The sequence below is a fragment of the Pundamilia nyererei genome, unplaced genomic scaffold (genome assembly GCF_000239375.1).
Source record: "Pundamilia nyererei isolate P.nyererei 1_Seehausen unplaced genomic scaffold, PunNye1.0 scaffold00062, whole genome shotgun sequence".
NCBI classification, from domain to species: Eukaryota; Metazoa; Chordata; class Actinopteri; order Cichliformes; family Cichlidae; genus Pundamilia; species Pundamilia nyererei.
This window is the reverse complement of record NW_005187463.1, coordinates 997,488-1,015,479: the sequence shown is the minus strand read 5'-3', so window position 1 is coordinate 1,015,479 and position 17,992 is coordinate 997,488. Positions and strand designations below refer to the sequence as shown.

General features: G+C 39.7%; 2 protein-coding genes across 2 annotated transcripts in view; one reads left to right on the top strand and one right to left on the bottom strand.

The window, feature by feature from the left end:
* Positions 1-11,204, top strand: part of blnk (B cell linker) — a 12,619-nt gene extending 1,415 nt beyond the window's left edge. Inside the window, exons 3-21 of the mRNA XM_005735160.2 lie at positions 804-837; positions 916-1,027; positions 1,296-1,387; positions 1,485-1,545; positions 1,707-1,769; positions 3,197-3,222; positions 3,311-3,339; positions 3,912-3,968; positions 4,086-4,113; positions 4,198-4,249; positions 6,721-6,769; positions 6,861-6,888; positions 7,049-7,079; positions 7,494-7,569; positions 7,654-7,682; positions 7,779-7,813; positions 7,894-7,977; positions 8,063-8,218; positions 10,060-11,204. Coding sequence (XP_005735217.1) covers positions 804-837; positions 916-1,027; positions 1,296-1,387; positions 1,485-1,545; positions 1,707-1,769; positions 3,197-3,222; positions 3,311-3,339; positions 3,912-3,968; positions 4,086-4,113; positions 4,198-4,249; positions 6,721-6,769; positions 6,861-6,888; positions 7,049-7,079; positions 7,494-7,569; positions 7,654-7,682; positions 7,779-7,813; positions 7,894-7,977; positions 8,063-8,218; positions 10,060-10,176 — 1,159 coding nt within the window. The 3' untranslated portion in view covers positions 10,177-11,204. The remainder of the gene's footprint in view (positions 1-803; positions 838-915; positions 1,028-1,295; positions 1,388-1,484; positions 1,546-1,706; positions 1,770-3,196; positions 3,223-3,310; positions 3,340-3,911; positions 3,969-4,085; positions 4,114-4,197; positions 4,250-6,720; positions 6,770-6,860; positions 6,889-7,048; positions 7,080-7,493; positions 7,570-7,653; positions 7,683-7,778; positions 7,814-7,893; positions 7,978-8,062; positions 8,219-10,059) is intronic.
* A 568-nt stretch (positions 11,205-11,772) lies between these two features.
* On the bottom strand, positions 11,773-16,574 carry znf518a (zinc finger protein 518A). The gene is made up of 3 exons (XM_005735102.1): positions 16,443-16,574; positions 13,425-15,649; positions 11,773-13,290 (listed from the first exon to the last, which is right to left on the bottom strand). The coding sequence occupies exons 2-3, from the start codon at positions 15,619-15,621 to the stop codon at positions 12,626-12,628; spliced, it is 2,862 nt and encodes a 953-aa protein (XP_005735159.1). The 5' UTR covers positions 15,622-15,649; positions 16,443-16,574; the 3' UTR covers positions 11,773-12,625.
* Between the last annotated feature and the right edge of the window lie 1,418 nt (positions 16,575-17,992).

The window sequence follows — 17,992 nt, the reverse complement described above, 5'->3', positions numbered from 1 at the left end:
TTTCTGACTCATCTCATTAAGACTCACAAAGTTTCTTTTGACTTCTGATGCTCTTGGACGGGATTTTTATTTTTTGTACAGCGTGGGGGTTTCAGACTTTGTCCCACGTGTCTCCTTTGTGCAACTGTAGGAATGGAAACTTTTAAAGAAATCAATCTGTACACATACAGCCATGTGTATTTTTAACTCTAGAAACACAAATTTGACATTTTGAAAGAAGAGAAGTTTGCTATCACTCTCCAGTTTTGATTTGCCGATACCTGCTAGCTTTCTATGAAATAATCTCCTGAACTCTATCACCACATTAGACATAAACATTTACATCTGAATTACAAGTCATCAGGCTGGATTATTATTTTTTAACGTACATCTTTGATTTTTTTGCCTCCGTGTCCATGCTTGAAGGTACAAATTTACTATTAAACAAACTGCAGCTCAGTCAGATTACCTGTTTTCAGATATTGGCTTGATAACCTCTTTGCTTAATTGTATAAAACTTACACAAAAGTAAAGTGTAAAAGTACAGAATGATAAAATTGCATCATTTTAAATGACTGAGAGACTTTAGTCTACAGTTCAAGAGGTGAGGAGACACACATCACTGGCTCCACAACCGAAACACTGAGTTTTGAGGTTTTACTCTAAAATTGTGCTCTAACACCTGCTGAGTTTCGTTGGTTGCCAGGTTTTACTGTTTTTAGAAATTTGGCTTTAATAACAGCAACGATTGCGTTTCCACATCTTGATTTCTTCGTCTTTGTTACGAAAATGCCTTAAACCTCTGTGTTTACAGATGACCACAGGGAAAGCGACGATCAGCTGTCGGATTCTGATTACGTAAGTTAGAAAAATGCTCATTTTAAATGATTCTTACACTTGCTGATACGCTTGCTATTAAAAGCGTGTTTATTCCAGGACAATGACACATATGAGGATCCACGTGATGATGACAGCTACGAACCTCCTCCTAGCCACAGAGTCTTCACCGCACCTCCCTCTGGTTCCTTCCCAAGGGGCGAGTATGTCGGTCAGTAGTCCTTTGACCTTTTTTGTCACTATACATACATGCTTTTTTTTTCTTTGCTTTTTTTTTTGTTTGTTTCACTGATGATGCTTTTGAAAATTTACGCAATGTTGACTTCTTTTTATAAAGTTTCTATAGCCTTGAAACTCACTCTTTTGCAGTCATCCCTACATTTCTGCAGAAGTGTGACAAACACACATTGAGTCGCAATACACCAAGCTGTCTCCATGCAAATGATGTCCCTTTTTCTGGTTCTGCTTCTCCTTTTCAGACAGCCCGCCCAAGCGGCCACCCAAGAAGCCCCTCCACCCAACTAAGTTCAAAGAGCTACCCCCTGAACCCCCAAACGTGGGAAGTGATGAAGTAAGGCCACTTTGATGTGTCATTTCAGTTACATTTCACTACATATTTTAAAATATCTTCCAACGAATGTGGGGATGTTGTCTCTGTTGCTTTTTAGGAGGACTACATAAATCCAGAGGACAATGACAACTATATAGAACCTTCAGAGAATCCTAGCAGTAAGCTACAAGTCAAACATAGAGAAGAAAAAAAAAAGATCTGTGCTTTGCAATATGCTGAATAACAGCTGGAATTTGAATTAAACCAGAAAACAACATAAAATACAAATAGTTACAGGAAAAATAATAACAGTCCTTTCTATGCTTTTCCTCATACGCAGTGAACAGTGGGAACAAAGCTACAAGAGACCTTCCCAAGTTACCACAGCGGACTCCAAGTCCCGGTGGGTAAAGCACATGGCCAGAGGGGTGTGCAGTGGTCCATCGTTTATCACGGGGGTTACGTTCTAAACGTATTTCGCGATCAGTGAAATCTGCGAAGTAGCCAACTTTATTTTTCACAATTATTATAGATGTTTTAAGGCTGTAAAACCCCTCACTACACACTTTATACACTTTTCTCACACAGGCATGAACATTTTCACACTTTTCTCTCTTGTTTAAACACTTTCAAAGTTCTAACCTTGGTAGAACAAAAAGTCCAGTATTATAGAATGAAACCAAAGGCACCCACGGTTGCTTTGATGGTGCAAAACGTCTCGTCAACATTGTTGTTTGTTGGGGATAAAACAAACATAGAGTGCTGCACTTCCGAGTCACACTGCTAGCTTATTAAGATTTATGTAAATTTGACAAGCTGAACACATTCTGTACTGTGCAGGAGACACGGCACGAGATTGACTGACAATGGTCGTTCAGTTTTATTTATACAGTGCCAAATCACAACAACAGCTACCTCAAGGTGCTTTATATTGTAAGGTAGCCCCTACAATAATATATACAGAGGAAAAACCCAACAATCATATGACCCCCTGTGAACAAGCACTTTGGCAACACTGGGAAGGAAAAACTCCCTTTTAACAGGAAGAAACCTCCAGCAGAACCAGGCTCAGGGAGGGGCGGGGCCATCTGCTGCGACCGATGGGGTGAGAGAAGGAAGACAGGATAAAAGACATGCTGTGGAAGAGAGACAGAGATAATAAGTATGATTCAGTGCACAGACCTCTCTATGCATCATGGGAATCCCCCAGCAGCCTACACGTATTGCAGCATAACTAAGGGAGGATTCAGATGAAAAGTTAAAAAATCTTAGAGGGTAATGAACCAACCACATCTCAACCACATCTCTATTCCCTTTGAATAGAGGCATGTATCTCACATTATGTAGTTGCTTCAGAGTTGTCCACAATATTGGTTTTAATAAAACCACTCCCCACAAGGGAAAGATGCGATAAGTGTTACAAAGAAAGTGCTGCACAAAAAACCTTGTGAGTAATTTAGTCGATAGCAGATTGCTGCGGTGACCCATAGTTTGCATGTAAGAACTCGGTTTGTCTGCAAATGCGAATGAGCAGCTGAGCAGTGGTAAATGGTAAATTCTTTTTCTGGCTTAAGTGTCACACTTTTCACAGTTTTATTTGGTACCTTCTGTGCAAACTACACGCAACTGCGTCAATCTGCTTTTCCAGCCTAAAGGCAAGAACAAAAAAGAAGTTCTGTCGTGACTCCTGTATTTAACAGGTTATTAGTAAATGCATGCAAATGCAAAGGATAGTTAAAAAGCAGCCGAAGAGGCCGATGTAAACCAGCACCAAAAGGTGGCTTTTTTGGTTCTGCTGCCTGCCTAATTGATGCTGTGGTTATTTTTCAGATTTTTATGAAGTTCCTGACAAAGAGGTAGGACATTTATGTAAAATGTAATTACACATTTTTTACATGAATACTTGAAGCTGAACACTGTTTGCATTTTATGCTACCCTCACAGGACAATTCTCCGGCTCATCCAGGAAGCAGGTTAGTTTAATACTTTCCAGAGTTACATTCATTCATGTAGACAGACGTCCAAATCTGTGGTGGAATGTAACAAAGTAAATTTACTCAAGTACTGTATATAAGTGTAATATTAAGATTCTTAGATAGTAGTTTTTTTATTGCCATATTTTTGTAACACTTTTACTTTTTCAGTACTTTGTTATTGACTTGATATATTGAAGAACATGCATTTAATATTATAACAAGTGGTTAAATGTTAAATCAGTGTTCCTAACCTTGCTACCCTTCAAGCCCCAAAGACATAAAACTGTTTTGCAACTCTAAAAACTAACCAGGCGTATGTATCACTAATGCCTAACTCTTCAAGGAATTGTTTATACTAAATTTAAGTGTATGGCTAATACACTTGTACCTAAATATGATGTTAAATATAGAGCATTAATTCCCCTTTTATTTAATATTGGTACTTTTACTTGAGTAAATTATCTGAGCACTCTGTTATAAAGTACTTGTTATAAATAACAAATAAATAACAGTATTTGGAAATTATTTTGACTGCAACTATTAATAATTTCCTTGGATTTTTCTTTTAGATTATGTCCAACCCCAGCAAAACACTCATCATCTTTACCACCAAAACCCAGCCCCAGGTACGACTACCAAGACTCAAATTATGGCATGACCAATACTTTGTCATTACATTCTATTCTAATATTTGACGTATAGTGATGTTTTGGAGATTTCTTTTTCTTCTTCTTGTTTTTTAGAGTGAACATGAGGAAATCTCCCACGCATGTAAGTGATTACAAATTTTTAAGGCGCATAAAAGATACTGGACATTAAGAAGGATACCAATGGATTGGTGTTGTTATTATGCAGGTCCAGGAGACAACTGATGGGGATGAATATGAAGTTTGCGATCCAGACGATAGTGAGTATGAAATGAAATAAAAGAACTATTTGTTCAGAAAGGCCAGTAATATGTACTAGTAGTGTTGCTGTGGCAGGGTTCACCTGAAAGACCTTGGAAGTGTTTCACTGCTTATCAAAGTGATGGAGTTTTAGATTAGGTGTTCCCTTTTATGATAAGGTCCCCTGCTCTGTATCATTACGAACAAACTGCCTGTATGCACACTGTGTTGGGTATATATAACTTATTGGACAGAGCAACACATTTTGTAGTTTTGCCTCTGTACACCACCGCAATGGATTTTAAACCAAACAATAATTATGTTAAAGTGCAATCAAGGTTTTTTACAAAAAAGATATATTAACTAAGAATTTAAGAATTAGAGCAATTTTTATAAATATTTTTTTCAAGCATCCAAAATTGTTTGGAAAAACTCTTTTTATATGCAAGTATTGATTTCAATACTTGGATTAAAATCTTTAATTTAATTTTCCCAGGCTAGAAACCACAAACATCACCAAATGCTGTGTTTATTCCTTTAGGATGCTTTGCCACTGTAATTTGTTGCCTATTTGTTCATTTTTTCACTCTGATCTATCTTCAGTAACTGAAAAAAATGCTTTATTAGGTTGGGATCATGCAACTCACTTGACATTCGAAGAATATACCAAGTTTTTGCCTTGAGAACCTCTTGAGTTGCTTTTGCAGTATGGTTTGGGTGATTATCCATTTGCACTGTGAGGTGTTTTTTAGCATTTGGCTCAATCTGAGAGTATAGCCAGTCCTCTACACATCACAATCATCCTGTTACTTCTATAGTCACATCATCAAAAAACACTAGTGACCTATTTCCACTGGCAGCCATGCATGACCATGCCATAACATTGCCTCCACCAAGTGTGACAAATAATGTGGCATGCTTGGATCCCAGCTGTTTCTCTCCATCTTCATACTTTTCTCTTCTGATCTTTCTTATACGAATTCATCGCAGTTTAATCTGTCCAAATAACTGATTTTAGTGCCATGCAGGCTCTTTTAGATGTTTTCTAGCAAGTATGATCTGGCCTTCTTGCTCTTTAGTATAGCCAAAGGTTAGCACTTTGTTGTAACCCACTGTATTTGCATTAATGAAGGTGTCTCTTGAATTTACAATTTTCCAATGTTACACCGCCTACATAGTGTAAATAATGGGTGCTTCTTAGCTATGGAAATAATTCTGTCAATTTTGACACTTTGGGTGTCATCAGTGGGCTTTCAGGTCTTTGTGACCTTTATGAACAAATTTTTTATTTTAGCATTTTGGCTGCTGCCACGTTGGTTTTTAGGGCCAGAACTTTCCATATACAGGTAGCTTGAGTGCTAAGCTAACACTAGCAAGCTCAGTAGAAAGCTACACCCAAACATGGTACAGTTACAGACGCAAACATACTGATATGATATGTCTGTGAAGGTCATCCAGGTCATCGTAGTCAAAGGAGCTTGCAAAGAAAAGCGTCTGGACTTCTTTAAGTTGCTTGAAGACGTTTCACCTCTCATCCGAGAAGCTTCTTCAGTTCTAAGGTCAAATGGTGGAGAGTCCCAGATATAAACCTAGTGGGAGTTTCCCCCCACAGAGGGACAAAAGGACCCCCTGATGATCCTCTAATTGCCTGAGCCAAGGTGTGAAAATGGGTGTGGCTCACAATCAGCCAGGGTTTCAGGTGAACTCATTATGAAACCTGGCCCCACCTTATCATGCGAATTCCTGAGGTCCGATGGCCCAGGATGTGAGTGGGCGTTCAGGCGTCTGGGGAGGGATCTCAAAACTGGATTATAGATGGCAGAGAGTTGGTGTCGTAAACCACCGCCTCTGTTCAAAGATGGTTGCTCACAGTGGACATAGATGCTTCTTTCACTCCTCTTTCAAACCATCTGTCCTCTCTGTCCAAAATGGGAACCTTGGCATCCTCGAAAGAGTGTCCTTTATCCTTAAGATGCAGATGGACTGCTGAGTCTTGTCCTGTGGAGGTGGCTCTTCTATGTTATGCCATGCGCTTGTGAAGTGGCTGTTTGGTCTCTCCAATGTAGAGGTCTGGGCATTCCTCGCTGCACTGTACAGCATACACCACATTGTTACGCTTTTCTTTGCAAGCTCCTTTGAATACTGATATGATACTAGACTTTCACTCAACAAAGTTGAAGCACAAACCTTTTAAGGAGTACCACTGTAATCCTTACTATCTGTAAGTTAATCCATTGAACTGCTACAAAAGGCATTACACCACAAACAGGATCAAAGGTTGCAGTTCAGGTCATTCGTATTAGTCAAGATCAGGCCAAGTAAAAAGCGTCAGATGCAGTGGTGTAAAGAACGCCACTCTCAAGTGACAAATCACTTTTCTACGATGGAATGACTAATTTATAATTTCAAAAATACTGACATAACTAGCATTTATACTGTATAGGGAACCCAGTAATACACTCATATAACTGCTTTGTATTTGCTCTTCTAGGTCCTGGGAGGAATCGTCCTCCACGTCTACCTAAACCTATACCCAGAGAGTAAGCATCACTTACCCTAACATTATTTCAGTTAACATAAAGCTATGAGCTCAAAGAATAGAATAAGTGATCATTTCATTGTTTTCCACAGGAGGTCACCAAAACCACCTCTAGGACCGGTAGGAATTTAATTTAAATGAAAGCAATGCAAACAATGTTAGAATATTATAATTATCTGATTAAATGTCTAGTTTTTCATATAATACACTCATCCCTGTCAACATTACACACTTTCACTGATGACGGTGAAAGAAATACTAAATATGACTTTCATTCCAGAGGCCAGATTTAAAAGCAAAGGACTGTGAAAGTAAGTATTTTAATTAACTCCCATTATTAGCCACACCTGACTGAGCCTTTAATAAACACTGGACAATCAGCCAATTAGTGCAATATGCTTCCATAATTGTGTGCACAGCTTTAGCACACATCTCATTTCCTCTGTGGTTTCCACTTGCTTTCCCATTATCACTTAATTGCAGAAGCACACGAGCAGTACAGACAGTGCATAAGAATGACAGACGAGTTGGACTGTAGTAGATTTTACCGTCATTTACAGATTTTTCACATTAAATCTATTCCAGTTATAAGGACTTAAATATACAGACTGAAAATGCTTTGTTGACAAATTTTACAAACTGCTGATTACTGAAAAATTATCTTTATTTTCTACTTATACCTAAACAGTAAGCAGACTAATTTCAGCATGTCTGTATTTTTCAAGGCAAAACACTGCCTTTGGCTCATAATGAACAGAAGACTCCTCCAAAAGCCTTTACACTGGACTTTCAGCGACCAAAGTAAGTGGTAAAAAATGTCTTTAAGCACAGCTTTGTACTGTGCAATCACTGACATCTGCTCTGTTTGTGGACTCTGTCTTGCAGAATTCCTATTCCACAGTTTACCTCCCCAAGTAAGTGTGGGCCCCCCTTGTGTCTAACATCCACGTACACGGGAATTTTGCACTTCAATGTAAAATGACATAAATTCTTACCGTTTATTTTCGCAGAGCCTCATGAAAATGACACAGGAGATCAAGATAAGGTGTGCTCTTAAAACAGTAGACTGCAAAGATGTTTTTCATAATACATTTGTAACCCTCATTTCCCTTCACTTTATTTCAGGATGCAGACATCTATAGGAAACCCTGGTATGCCAGTGGGTGCGACCGAAAAACTGCTGACGATGCCTTGTTTCGCTTGAATAAAGTGAGAATCTTCTTGGTGAGAAGAGAGAGCTGCTGAGCCATCATTTTTGTAATCTGGGTTTGACTCTGAGCTTTTTCTGTTTCAGGACGGAGCGTTTATGGTGAGAAAGAGCTCTGGTCATGACGCACAGCAGCCGTATACGTTAGTGGTGTTTTACAATGGCAGAGTGTACAACATCCCAATCCGCTATATACCAAGCACTCAGCAGTATGCTCTGGGAAGAGAGAAGAAAGGGGAAGAGGTAAATATACGTCTTTGATAGGTCTGTTCAGTTTAAGTGTATCTGTACTTTAGTAAGAGCCCTTTTATGCCTGTCTAGGCTGCTGTTTGTCAGAATTGTGACACTAACAGTGCCCAACACTTTACAGGTAACACATTAGTGTGGCAAATACCACAAAACTTACTATTTACTGCACTACTTGGTACAATAAATAACAACAGATATACTTTATGCTTCATTTAACCCACATTTAAGAAATTCTAAATAGGATGAGGATAGTAAGCATGCACAATAGTAGTAGCGTAAATGCTAAAGAAACGTGGCTATAGCTGGGAATTCGGTTAGAATTCATTTTGTTATTTAAACGTCTACTTTTCAAAATGTTTGGAAATTTTCTGCTTACTTACAGCGTTTACGGTAAATGGACAGATTTTTTATATAGTGTTTTTCTACACTACCTAAACACCTTATACAACTTGCCTCATTCACACAAGCATATTTTTCTGTGCGTTTTCCTACGTAAGTGTTTTTTATCTAATGTTCACACACATTTAATTGTGCATCGAGAGCAACTTGGGTTTGTGTCTTACCCAAAGATATCATTTTCCCAAGCAAATGATCTGCCTAGCTGATTTGGCACAGGTTCTGTGCTGGCTGTCCTACCTGATGATGAAACCCTACCCTTTCATCTGGGCTTAGGACCAGCACCAGAGGTGTATTGGCTTGTGAGCCCTCGTGGGCTCTTGTGTGTCAGGCAAAAGCTAGGGGAAATTATTCCTTTTTCAAGCTACATAAACCAAAAAGATTTTCCAATTTAATCAGTAGTGTTATGAATTAGAAAGGTACCCTGCCTTATTAATAATTATTAGACTCATATTAAAGAAACAACAACACTATGACTGTCTTCTTAAAAAACGAATCACCTTTTTGCAAATTTCCCTTTTGAATAAACTTCCTAAATGAAAGGTCCCATATTAAAGCCTTTTTTAACAAGTTCATTTAACTCACCTGGGCCCAGGGCCTACAAACTGTAGACATTATTATTATTATTATTATTAAAACGCTTTCTACCTTATTATTAAAAAGCTTTTTTTTCACCTAAAGGGTCATCCAGTGATTCGTGAAGTTGGCCGCTGTGGTTAGATAGTAGATAGTAGTATTTACCAATCAGATTGTTGGTAGGTTAATCCGCAGTCCATTAGTCAAAGCATCAGGTTTGTGTGTGAATGTTAGAAAAAGGTTCTTAGACATAGATAAGAGCTGTATGAATGTGTGTGACTGAGTGAATTACACTTGTAGAAAGTGTTTTGATTGCTTAAATTGAGTAGAAAGGCAACACATAAGTACCAGTCCATTTACCCTTACCATTAATTTATAGTGCCACAAGTCTGTGGCCAAAAAAGAGCAATGATATGAGAGTCTTATGAAAATTCCGAAATCCTGCTCATCATGAGATCTGGCCAGCATGAGATTTAAAAAAAAAAACTCCTGCAAACCTCAAGAACCTTTTACTTCCACTTGATCAATGGAATCGATTCCATTAAATGTAGCATTTCACATTATACTTACGTAACAAAACTACATGAAAAACTTGCATATAATTAAATTACTTTAAGTCAGCATTTTGGGAATAGATATATTTTTGTCTTTAGGCAGCATCGTTGTAAAATGTGCCATATTCAAATACGTTTTCAAAAATGGCATCAACATGCACGCATAAAGACAAGGCCATGTCCTAACACAGAGACCTACACAGTGGTGGACAGGGTTAAAATGATCTCAAGCCTCATCCTAATGCTGTAAACATTTTCCTTTAGTCTAACACAATATTCTTCTTTGTGGGGGTTTTTTTCTCATTGCAGCACTTCAGCAGCATCTCTAAGATCATTGAGAACCACCAGAGAAACCCCCTGGTGCTGATTGACAGTCAGAGCAATGCCAAAGAAGCCACCAAGTTATGCTACCCAGTGAAGCCCTAGGCGACCCTCGGTGACTCCAAACAGCAGAGTGATTGGTGCTGAGCGACTCGGTCCACTGTGTTTGCTGACTTTACAGATGTCACTGGGGGCTGTTGCTCTGTCACTTAAAAAGGCAGGTTTGAAACACACCCGAGTGCAGAGCTTGATTGTTTCAAAACAAGCACAGGAGTCACCCAGTGCGGGCGTGCATGAGAACCTCACCAACACGGAAGCTTCCATCGTGTTATGTTAAAGATTATTTAGATTGACACCCTGGCGAGTGATGTGACATCACAGTGTTACACTGATAATGAATCGTCTTTCCCCAATTTTCTGAGAACTTATCTTGACAGAATTCCTCACTTGTGATAATTCTTTTTTTCCTTTTGACCTAATGCAGCATCAAGTGGTCTGACACTATATGATATATGATTTTATGTATGCATTTCTGCCAAACTGACTAAGAACTGTGTGTGAAAAGCAATCCTTTTTCTACTGTCCACAATGACACCTTGAACTGTAAATCTACAATTATAACTTGCCGAATTGGCATAAATAACGTACACAGAATACTAGAATGTGTCTAGAGCTGGACTTTGAGCTCTACAGGGGACACCAACCAGGTTCAGAATAAACCGCAGGAGCACGCAATGGGATTTCAATAAGCGTGTGAGCCAGACAACACAAATTCAAACCCATCCCAACCCTTAATCTGTGGTTAGGATGTTGTGCAGGAGCAGCAGCCCCATTATCTTTTTCCCCTTCTTCAATGGTGGAAGGACTGCACACTGGACCTGCCTGCACTGCTGGCCATGCAGAGCTGAAGTAGCACAGATACAGAGAACTTTTAAACTCATGTTTTATTCACTTTTTTTTTAATGCTCAGTTGGTAAACAGTGTTTTAAAATGAATAAAGGAATGAGACAGCTTTGCTGTAAGCAGAAAGAAGCAGGAAGCAGTAGGTTTATGATAGCAATACTTCAAGGAGCAATTTCTACAAGGTTGTATATTTGGTTTTAATAAAAAAAAAACTTTTCTTGTCTCGTATATTCAGTCACAACAAAATGCCACCAGGAACTTACAAAGTCTTCCATTTATTCTCTCTTCAACATGTAATGCTATCACACTAATGTACATTTGTTGCATAAAAATAATTCCTAGGCACTTTGTGAAAAATTCTCAGGTTATATAATATTTTGTACCTCTAGCAGAACTATGTACAATTATAAATCTCAGAAGCTAAACTGAAAAAGAATTATTCACACTTATGAAACGGAGATTCATGCACAATTTATATACATACATCCATTCAATAGTCAGACACAAACAAACACAAGACAGCAGGCACACGTTTCTCTCTTTCTCTCTGTGAATACTGAGGGATCACGGCTGCACGAGGAAATGTCGAGCCACAGTAGGACACCGGTTGAGATTGTCATAGGCTTCGGCCTGATAAGGTGAGGTAACGGGAAATGTATATCCTGCTTTCATAGTGCAATCAAAGGATAAGATTATCATCATTTCAAGTCAAACAGAGGAAATGTACTGAGGACCAAAAAATTTTCATTAAATAAAAATCATGATCAGATCATCGAGGCCTATTTAAGTTCAAAAATCTAGGTTTGATTTTTTTTAAGAACTCAATTTGTCACTGAACATGACAATACAGGTATGTTTTGAAAGTAGTCCTCAGTGTATTAGCTCCCACTGCATGAACAAATGCATCAAAATATTCTCTTGCAGTTAATACTATATTTGAACATAATTTGGAGTTTACACAAAAGGGGGGGGGAAAAAAGCAAATACACTTATTTTGCTAATGGCCTGGGGAGGAAACGCATATAGGAAGCACATAAAGGCTAAACCGAAGTATCATAAATAAATGTTTCATAAAACAGCTTATTGGGGTTTTTGTTTTTTTGTTTTTTTGTTTTAAACACACAGTTTTGGTTTATCTGAGTAACTTGTGGGTCCCTGTGACCCATTCCAAAAAACATAAATATTACAGCTACCACACTGTATAGCCTACCCGTACATAAACTGATCCGTAAAACAGATGGTATGGCAAATATACATATTACAGTGTTCTATAAAGATTTCATACAACAGTGTACTTATGTCACCTTAAATAAAGCTATTGCGTAGACAATAAGACAAACAAAGAACAAAATTATCAACGCCACTTCCTTGTGGCTTTACAAATAATCACTCGTCTCCAAAAAGAGGTGCATCAAGCTACTCAAACTGGGAGAGACAATAGGTAAAAATACCCTGAGAATGTGAACCCTCCAGGAAGCATGACTTGATTCTTATCAAAGAAAAGAAGAAAGAAAACAACAACAACCTTTTAGACGTAAAAATAAAAATGGTTTCCATTATTGCGTTCTCTTATTGCAAATTCACCTTTTTCCAGACTATTTTAAGTTTGCTTTGGGTTGTTTTGTTTTTTTAAATCCAGTGTGTGCGACATTTAAGAGTTTTCACAGTTTGGCCTATTCCACTCCATCAGGTGCCGCTGCCGGTGGGCCAGCCACATTTCCTGACTGGTGAAGACCCTGCCGCAAAACCAGCAGCGAAACTTCGTCACGACGTCTCTGCTGGGAGACATCACGCCGACCATTTCGTACTTTTTCCTGCTCAGCCTGCGAAGTTTGAACTTCAAAGAGAACCTTTCCTGCACTGAGTTTTTACCGCTCCATGCGGCTTCCGTTAGGTCGTCTGCCGCAGGGAGCTCGCTGCTCAAAGCCGAGAGCGCGTTCAGAGTCCTGCGTGACAGTATGACCTTCTGCACATCTCCTCTGTACCTGTTCACAACCTCCATGATCCTGGCCACCTCAGGAATGTCAGCATCGGGATGATTTAGCACTACAACAGGCTGGTCTCCTGTTGGACGCTTTACCAGCTGAGAGGGATTTAAGGCTACCAACTTCAAGGTCCTCTCCAGATCTTTTGGGACGGGCTGCCACCAACAGCCAGGGGCTGATGAGGGCTCTTCTTGGATGGCTTTACCAGCAGGTGAATGGTTTTTGTTGAGGATGTTTGTGAAGGAGTCTACAGGCACTTCTCCAAATTTCACCCCTTCAATGCTCCGATCACTCAGCTTTGCAGATGGGCCACAGCAGGAACCCATCTTATCTGCAAAATAAAAAGTAAAAAACACTCAGCATATTTAAAATTACAACTCAAAGTTCAAATATTGGGAATAAAATGCCATTGGAAATTAAATCTTCAGACATTTTATGTAGAGAAAGTAGAAATTCTAATTTTACCTCGTGTTGGAAGAGCCGGTTGGGAAATAGAGGAAGACTGGGCGCTGGTTTGAGGAGTCACTCCATCAGCAGCAGAACTCATCTCATCATTCGACTCAGGGTAGCGACTGCCATTCTGCGATGGCTCAACCCCTACATTCTCAAGGCTTGCTTCAGTCACTGACCCAGCCTTTGGATTTGTTGGACTCATCCAAAGGGCTGAAATGCTCTTGTCAACTTCCATGAAGTTCAGCAACTTCTCTGCATCGCCCTCCAGTTCTTGATGTGCCGGAATCAAACCTTCACGTAGATCTGGCGTGTTTGCAGTCATATTTCTAGAACTTGTTGGTTTTGCAGTGCATCCTGGAGTGAAGTCCTCTTTTGGCTTTGATTGCTGAATTGAGCTAATGGCTTCAAATTGGTCATAGAGTTCAGTCTCTGAACCTTTGGTCCATTTCTTCTGGTGTACTTCTAATGGGCACACGGTTTGGACAATCTGTACAGTCTCCTCCATTGCCGTATGAGGATATTGCAGTCCATGCTGGCCACTGCCCTCTGATGGAGACAAAGAAGTTTGTGACACCCACTGCTTGTCCTTCACAGGATTTTTTTTCAATACTATCTTTAAGGACAGCTCTGGTGACCTTTTATTTGCTTTTTTAAACCTGGTCTTCCTTTTACGCCGTCGACATTTCCTCTTGTTTTTTGGCATGACTTTATATTTGGGTATTTGCTCCTCAGCCTCCTTTGTCAACTTCAGATCACTGGAAACATGATTGCCGTCACCATAAACAGGCCCCTCCAGCTTTTTAATATGCTCTTCAGTTTCCTGAACAATCTTTAGTTCCTGATTCTCTCGGTTTTCCTGGATGCGAGTGCACTCCGTTGGCTCAGTGTGGGCTGATGCCGAGACACCATTATGTAGTTTATTTTCAGCATGCAGACACGGAGCACACTCGTTCAAAGTCGAGTGACATCCATTTTGGTTGACCACGCACTGAGCATCGCCAGCAGCACTTTCAGCTTCCTTATCTGACGATGCCACCGTTTTCAACCTTTTGCCGTAAGCAGCACCGTTCTGAGCTACAGTTATCTTGTTCTTCAGCGTCAGAACAGTAAGATCTGATGACACGATGCTGTTCTCCTGCATGGGGAGAAGATTTATATCTTGCGGGATGTTTGACAGAACAGTTTTCAGGGCCTTGGTCCATTTCTGGTCACCGGTTTCTCCTGCAACAGATTTCATCAGAAACTGTTGAGTCTCCTCTAGTGTTGTTTGTGGATCTGACAGATGGCAGTATTTATCCAAGAATTCTTTCCCGGGCAGAGAAAGGCAGTCCGGCGTCAGCCAGCGCATTTCCCTAACTGCACTTCTTGTTCTGGGCTTCACATTGGGGATTGTATCATTTGGTTGTATTGCTAGAGAATGAACCGCCTTCCTTTTTTTCTTCTGGTTGCCATTCTGGCACATATGGGCAGTCTTAATGTGCTTAGTTATCAACCATTTCTGAGATGCCTCAAAGCCACAGAGATGACAGTGTAACCTTTGAGTAGTTGATGGCTGATTCACGTCCTTTGTGTGCACCAACAGATTATCGGCTCCTTCCAGGTCCAAATTATGTACGTACACATGCTCTAAAAACACTCTAACATCACCTGTGGAGAATTTCTGGCACATTTCACATGAGTATTTGCCGTTTGGGCAGTGATACGCAGTCAGGTGAGCACTGAATTCAGGCCATGTGCGTCTAATGTCATCATTGCATATGCTGCAGCTAGAAAAAGTGTCTTTGTGGCTTAATAGGTGGACCTGAAGATAGGAGAACTTGTCTGTGCTAAAACTACATACATGACAGGAAAAAAATGGGGCAATCCCTCTGTGTTTTTCCTCAAAGTGTCTCATTAAGTCTTTGGGAACATATTCCAAATTGTCACTGCACTGAGAGCAGGTGAACCGGAGCGCATTCCCATGGTTATTTGTCCCGCACTGGCTTTGCGGCACTTCCTGCGAGGGCTTCTTTGATAAAGGCCGCACTGTGCTCTGCTCCCACTCCTCTGATATCTTTTTTGGTCCACACTTATCTTCATTTTGCATAGCTAGGGGCTGAACGGCATTCTTCCTGAGGTGGAGCTGTTTGTGGCGGTCTCTGTTCTTATTGTTGGTACGCTGTTTATTATCTCCTGCAGATGTAGCTGTGCAGATACCCACCGAATCCATGGTTTTATTTTGTTTTTTTCCAGAATTTCTGAAAGTGCAGAAAAACACAAGCAATTTGGTCATACTGTACTTTATTCTCTGTGCTTCATCATTTTACAGCTGCTGCATTCACTGTCCTGCTCTGCATCCTAATTTAATACAAGTCCACCTGTTGCTGGCCATGGTTCAAACTGTGTCTACCTGGATGTAAAATTACACATATGGTACAATAATAATAAACTATTTGCGACTACCAGGCGCAGGAAACCCACCTGCTCCATTTATGAACTTTCATGCGCTGCATAAACCCAGCATATATGTGCTATGCTAAGCGATGCAGCTAAAAACATCCCTCTCGACTCAAAAAATTAAATAAATGACGCACATAAACAAGAATAGACTGAGCTAGCACTTTTTAGCAGATTAAACAGAGGGGTGCTGCGCGGCCATTGTGCAGTTTGACTTGACCACAACAAAGTGACAAGACTCGCTTTGTAGAGAGACAACGACCGCCTCGGGAATAAAGTTAGACAAAACCGTAGCACCCGAGTCTCTCCACTATCGCACAAACAGGAGTGTTTTTAATTTGGTGACCAAGCTAACTGTTAAAACTGAGGCGGCGTTTAACTGATTTGAATTAACGTGACGCAGAAGAGCTTACAAAGACGGAATAACTTGAGGGATACAAAGCGTGCCAACAAAGTTACACCGCATCCGTTTATTCATCTCGCGTCGACTTTTTACTGCACAAAGACCCGAGCGGTTGAATAAATCATTAATAAAGCCGTAGCTGTTTAACTAGTAGTCTCTGAATTTTTTTCTTTTTTTTTTCTTTTTTTTACCTTTTCTTTTGTGGAGAGCTTGACAGCTCAGCGAGTGGCAGCCATGATGGTTTTTCATCCGGGGATTACAGCCTCTGAGCTGCTTTTAGCCTTTAGCCGGGTGCCTCCGTCCTGTCCCGGGCCTACAGCTAAGCACAGACGCCGAGCTGATTTAATGGGGAAAACAGCTCTCAGTGTGCCCACGTAGCGTAGTTTAAAAAAAAAATACTTCTGCTAGCAGAAGACTAGAAAACCGAAAATAGTGGAAATATAACAAGGCGTACATGAAAACACGTATTTTCCAAAATTGTTTGCAAAATAATAATAACAACATTAATTGGTCGCGGCTAACTACTGCAGCCCACAGCTCGCATGCTGGCTTTTGTATGACGGTAACAATTCCACTGAGTAGTCTTAAATGTTATTATGAGCTTTCATACAATATGTTTCTATGTGAATGTAAACTTCTAAGGAAGCTGTTCGTGTCCTTTCCAACATGAACATTTCTAGAGTTATTTTTCTACAGGAGTGGATTAAAGTGAAGCAAATTGTTAAACTGCCCCCAAATAGGACCTTCACAGATTGGTCCACATGGTCACAAAAAACCTAATCTCCACACACCTTCATGCTCACCATCCAATGAAGACATTTACATCACTCAAACCAAGGACACCCTGGGAATTGAGGAATAATCCCAGGCTACTCACAGCAAAATTTCAGTTTTAAAGATTGTTTACATTTCTGCCCCCAAAGTGTGCTGCCAACTTTTGCATTTATGTTTCTTTTTGAAACAAAAAAATGAAAAATTTGGGCGTTGCTCTTGGTTTTGGATACTGTGTCAAATACAGTGAAAATACAATGAACTTTATTTTGTGCATTTTTAGAATGATTCAACAGCCACACGTTGTTAGACAACAGTTATGCAATGTCCTCAATTTCACAGTCGCATCCACACCTTGTTCCTCACATCCAGTTTCAACATAGAAAGTTGGTAATTGTGAAAATGCTCAACTCAAGTCTTTAAAATGGGACTTTAAGAATTATTGATTGATGGCTACATTGATTTTTTTGGATGGACCAAAAGCAAGGTGAGGATTATTACAAAAATAAAAACTATGTAGGAAATTTGTGTCTTTATATTTTTTATTTAAGTATTTAGGTCTCTTCGATCATATATAGTGTGTTACTGGATCATAATTATTGATTCATTCATGATTTTAACTTCTACTGAGTATCCAGTAGACAGTCTATATGTCTATGAAGTGCTGTGTTTACAATTAACAGTGACTGAAAAAAAAATCAATGAATGTTACACAATGTAAGTATAATCTGATGGTTTTGTTTCTTTCGGTTTTGTTTTGTATAAGAAGTAAAACCCTGTGGTAGTCAATCAACACAAAAAGATCTGAACTGGTGATAGCCTCAGTCAGACTCAAGCAGGGATATGTTTGTATTTGTTATTCCAGGCAGGTACAGCGTTGAATGCAGTCTATAATACTGCAAAACACTGAACAAGTGAAAGTTTAGGTTGCCTCTGCTCTGCCTGCTATATCCTTTGGGTTTGCGGAGCA

What these genes read in the sequence shown, in the direction of transcription:
- znf518a (XM_005735102.1), bottom strand. Translation starts at nt 15,621, where the DNA reads ATGGATTCGGTGGGTATCTGCACAGCTACATCTGCAGGAGATAATAAA. An exon ending in ACCGGCTCTTCCAACACGAG is followed by an intron (nt 13,291 to 13,424) that starts GTAAAATTAGAA and finishes TTTATTTTGCAG; the next exon opens with ATAAGATGGGTTCCTGCTGT.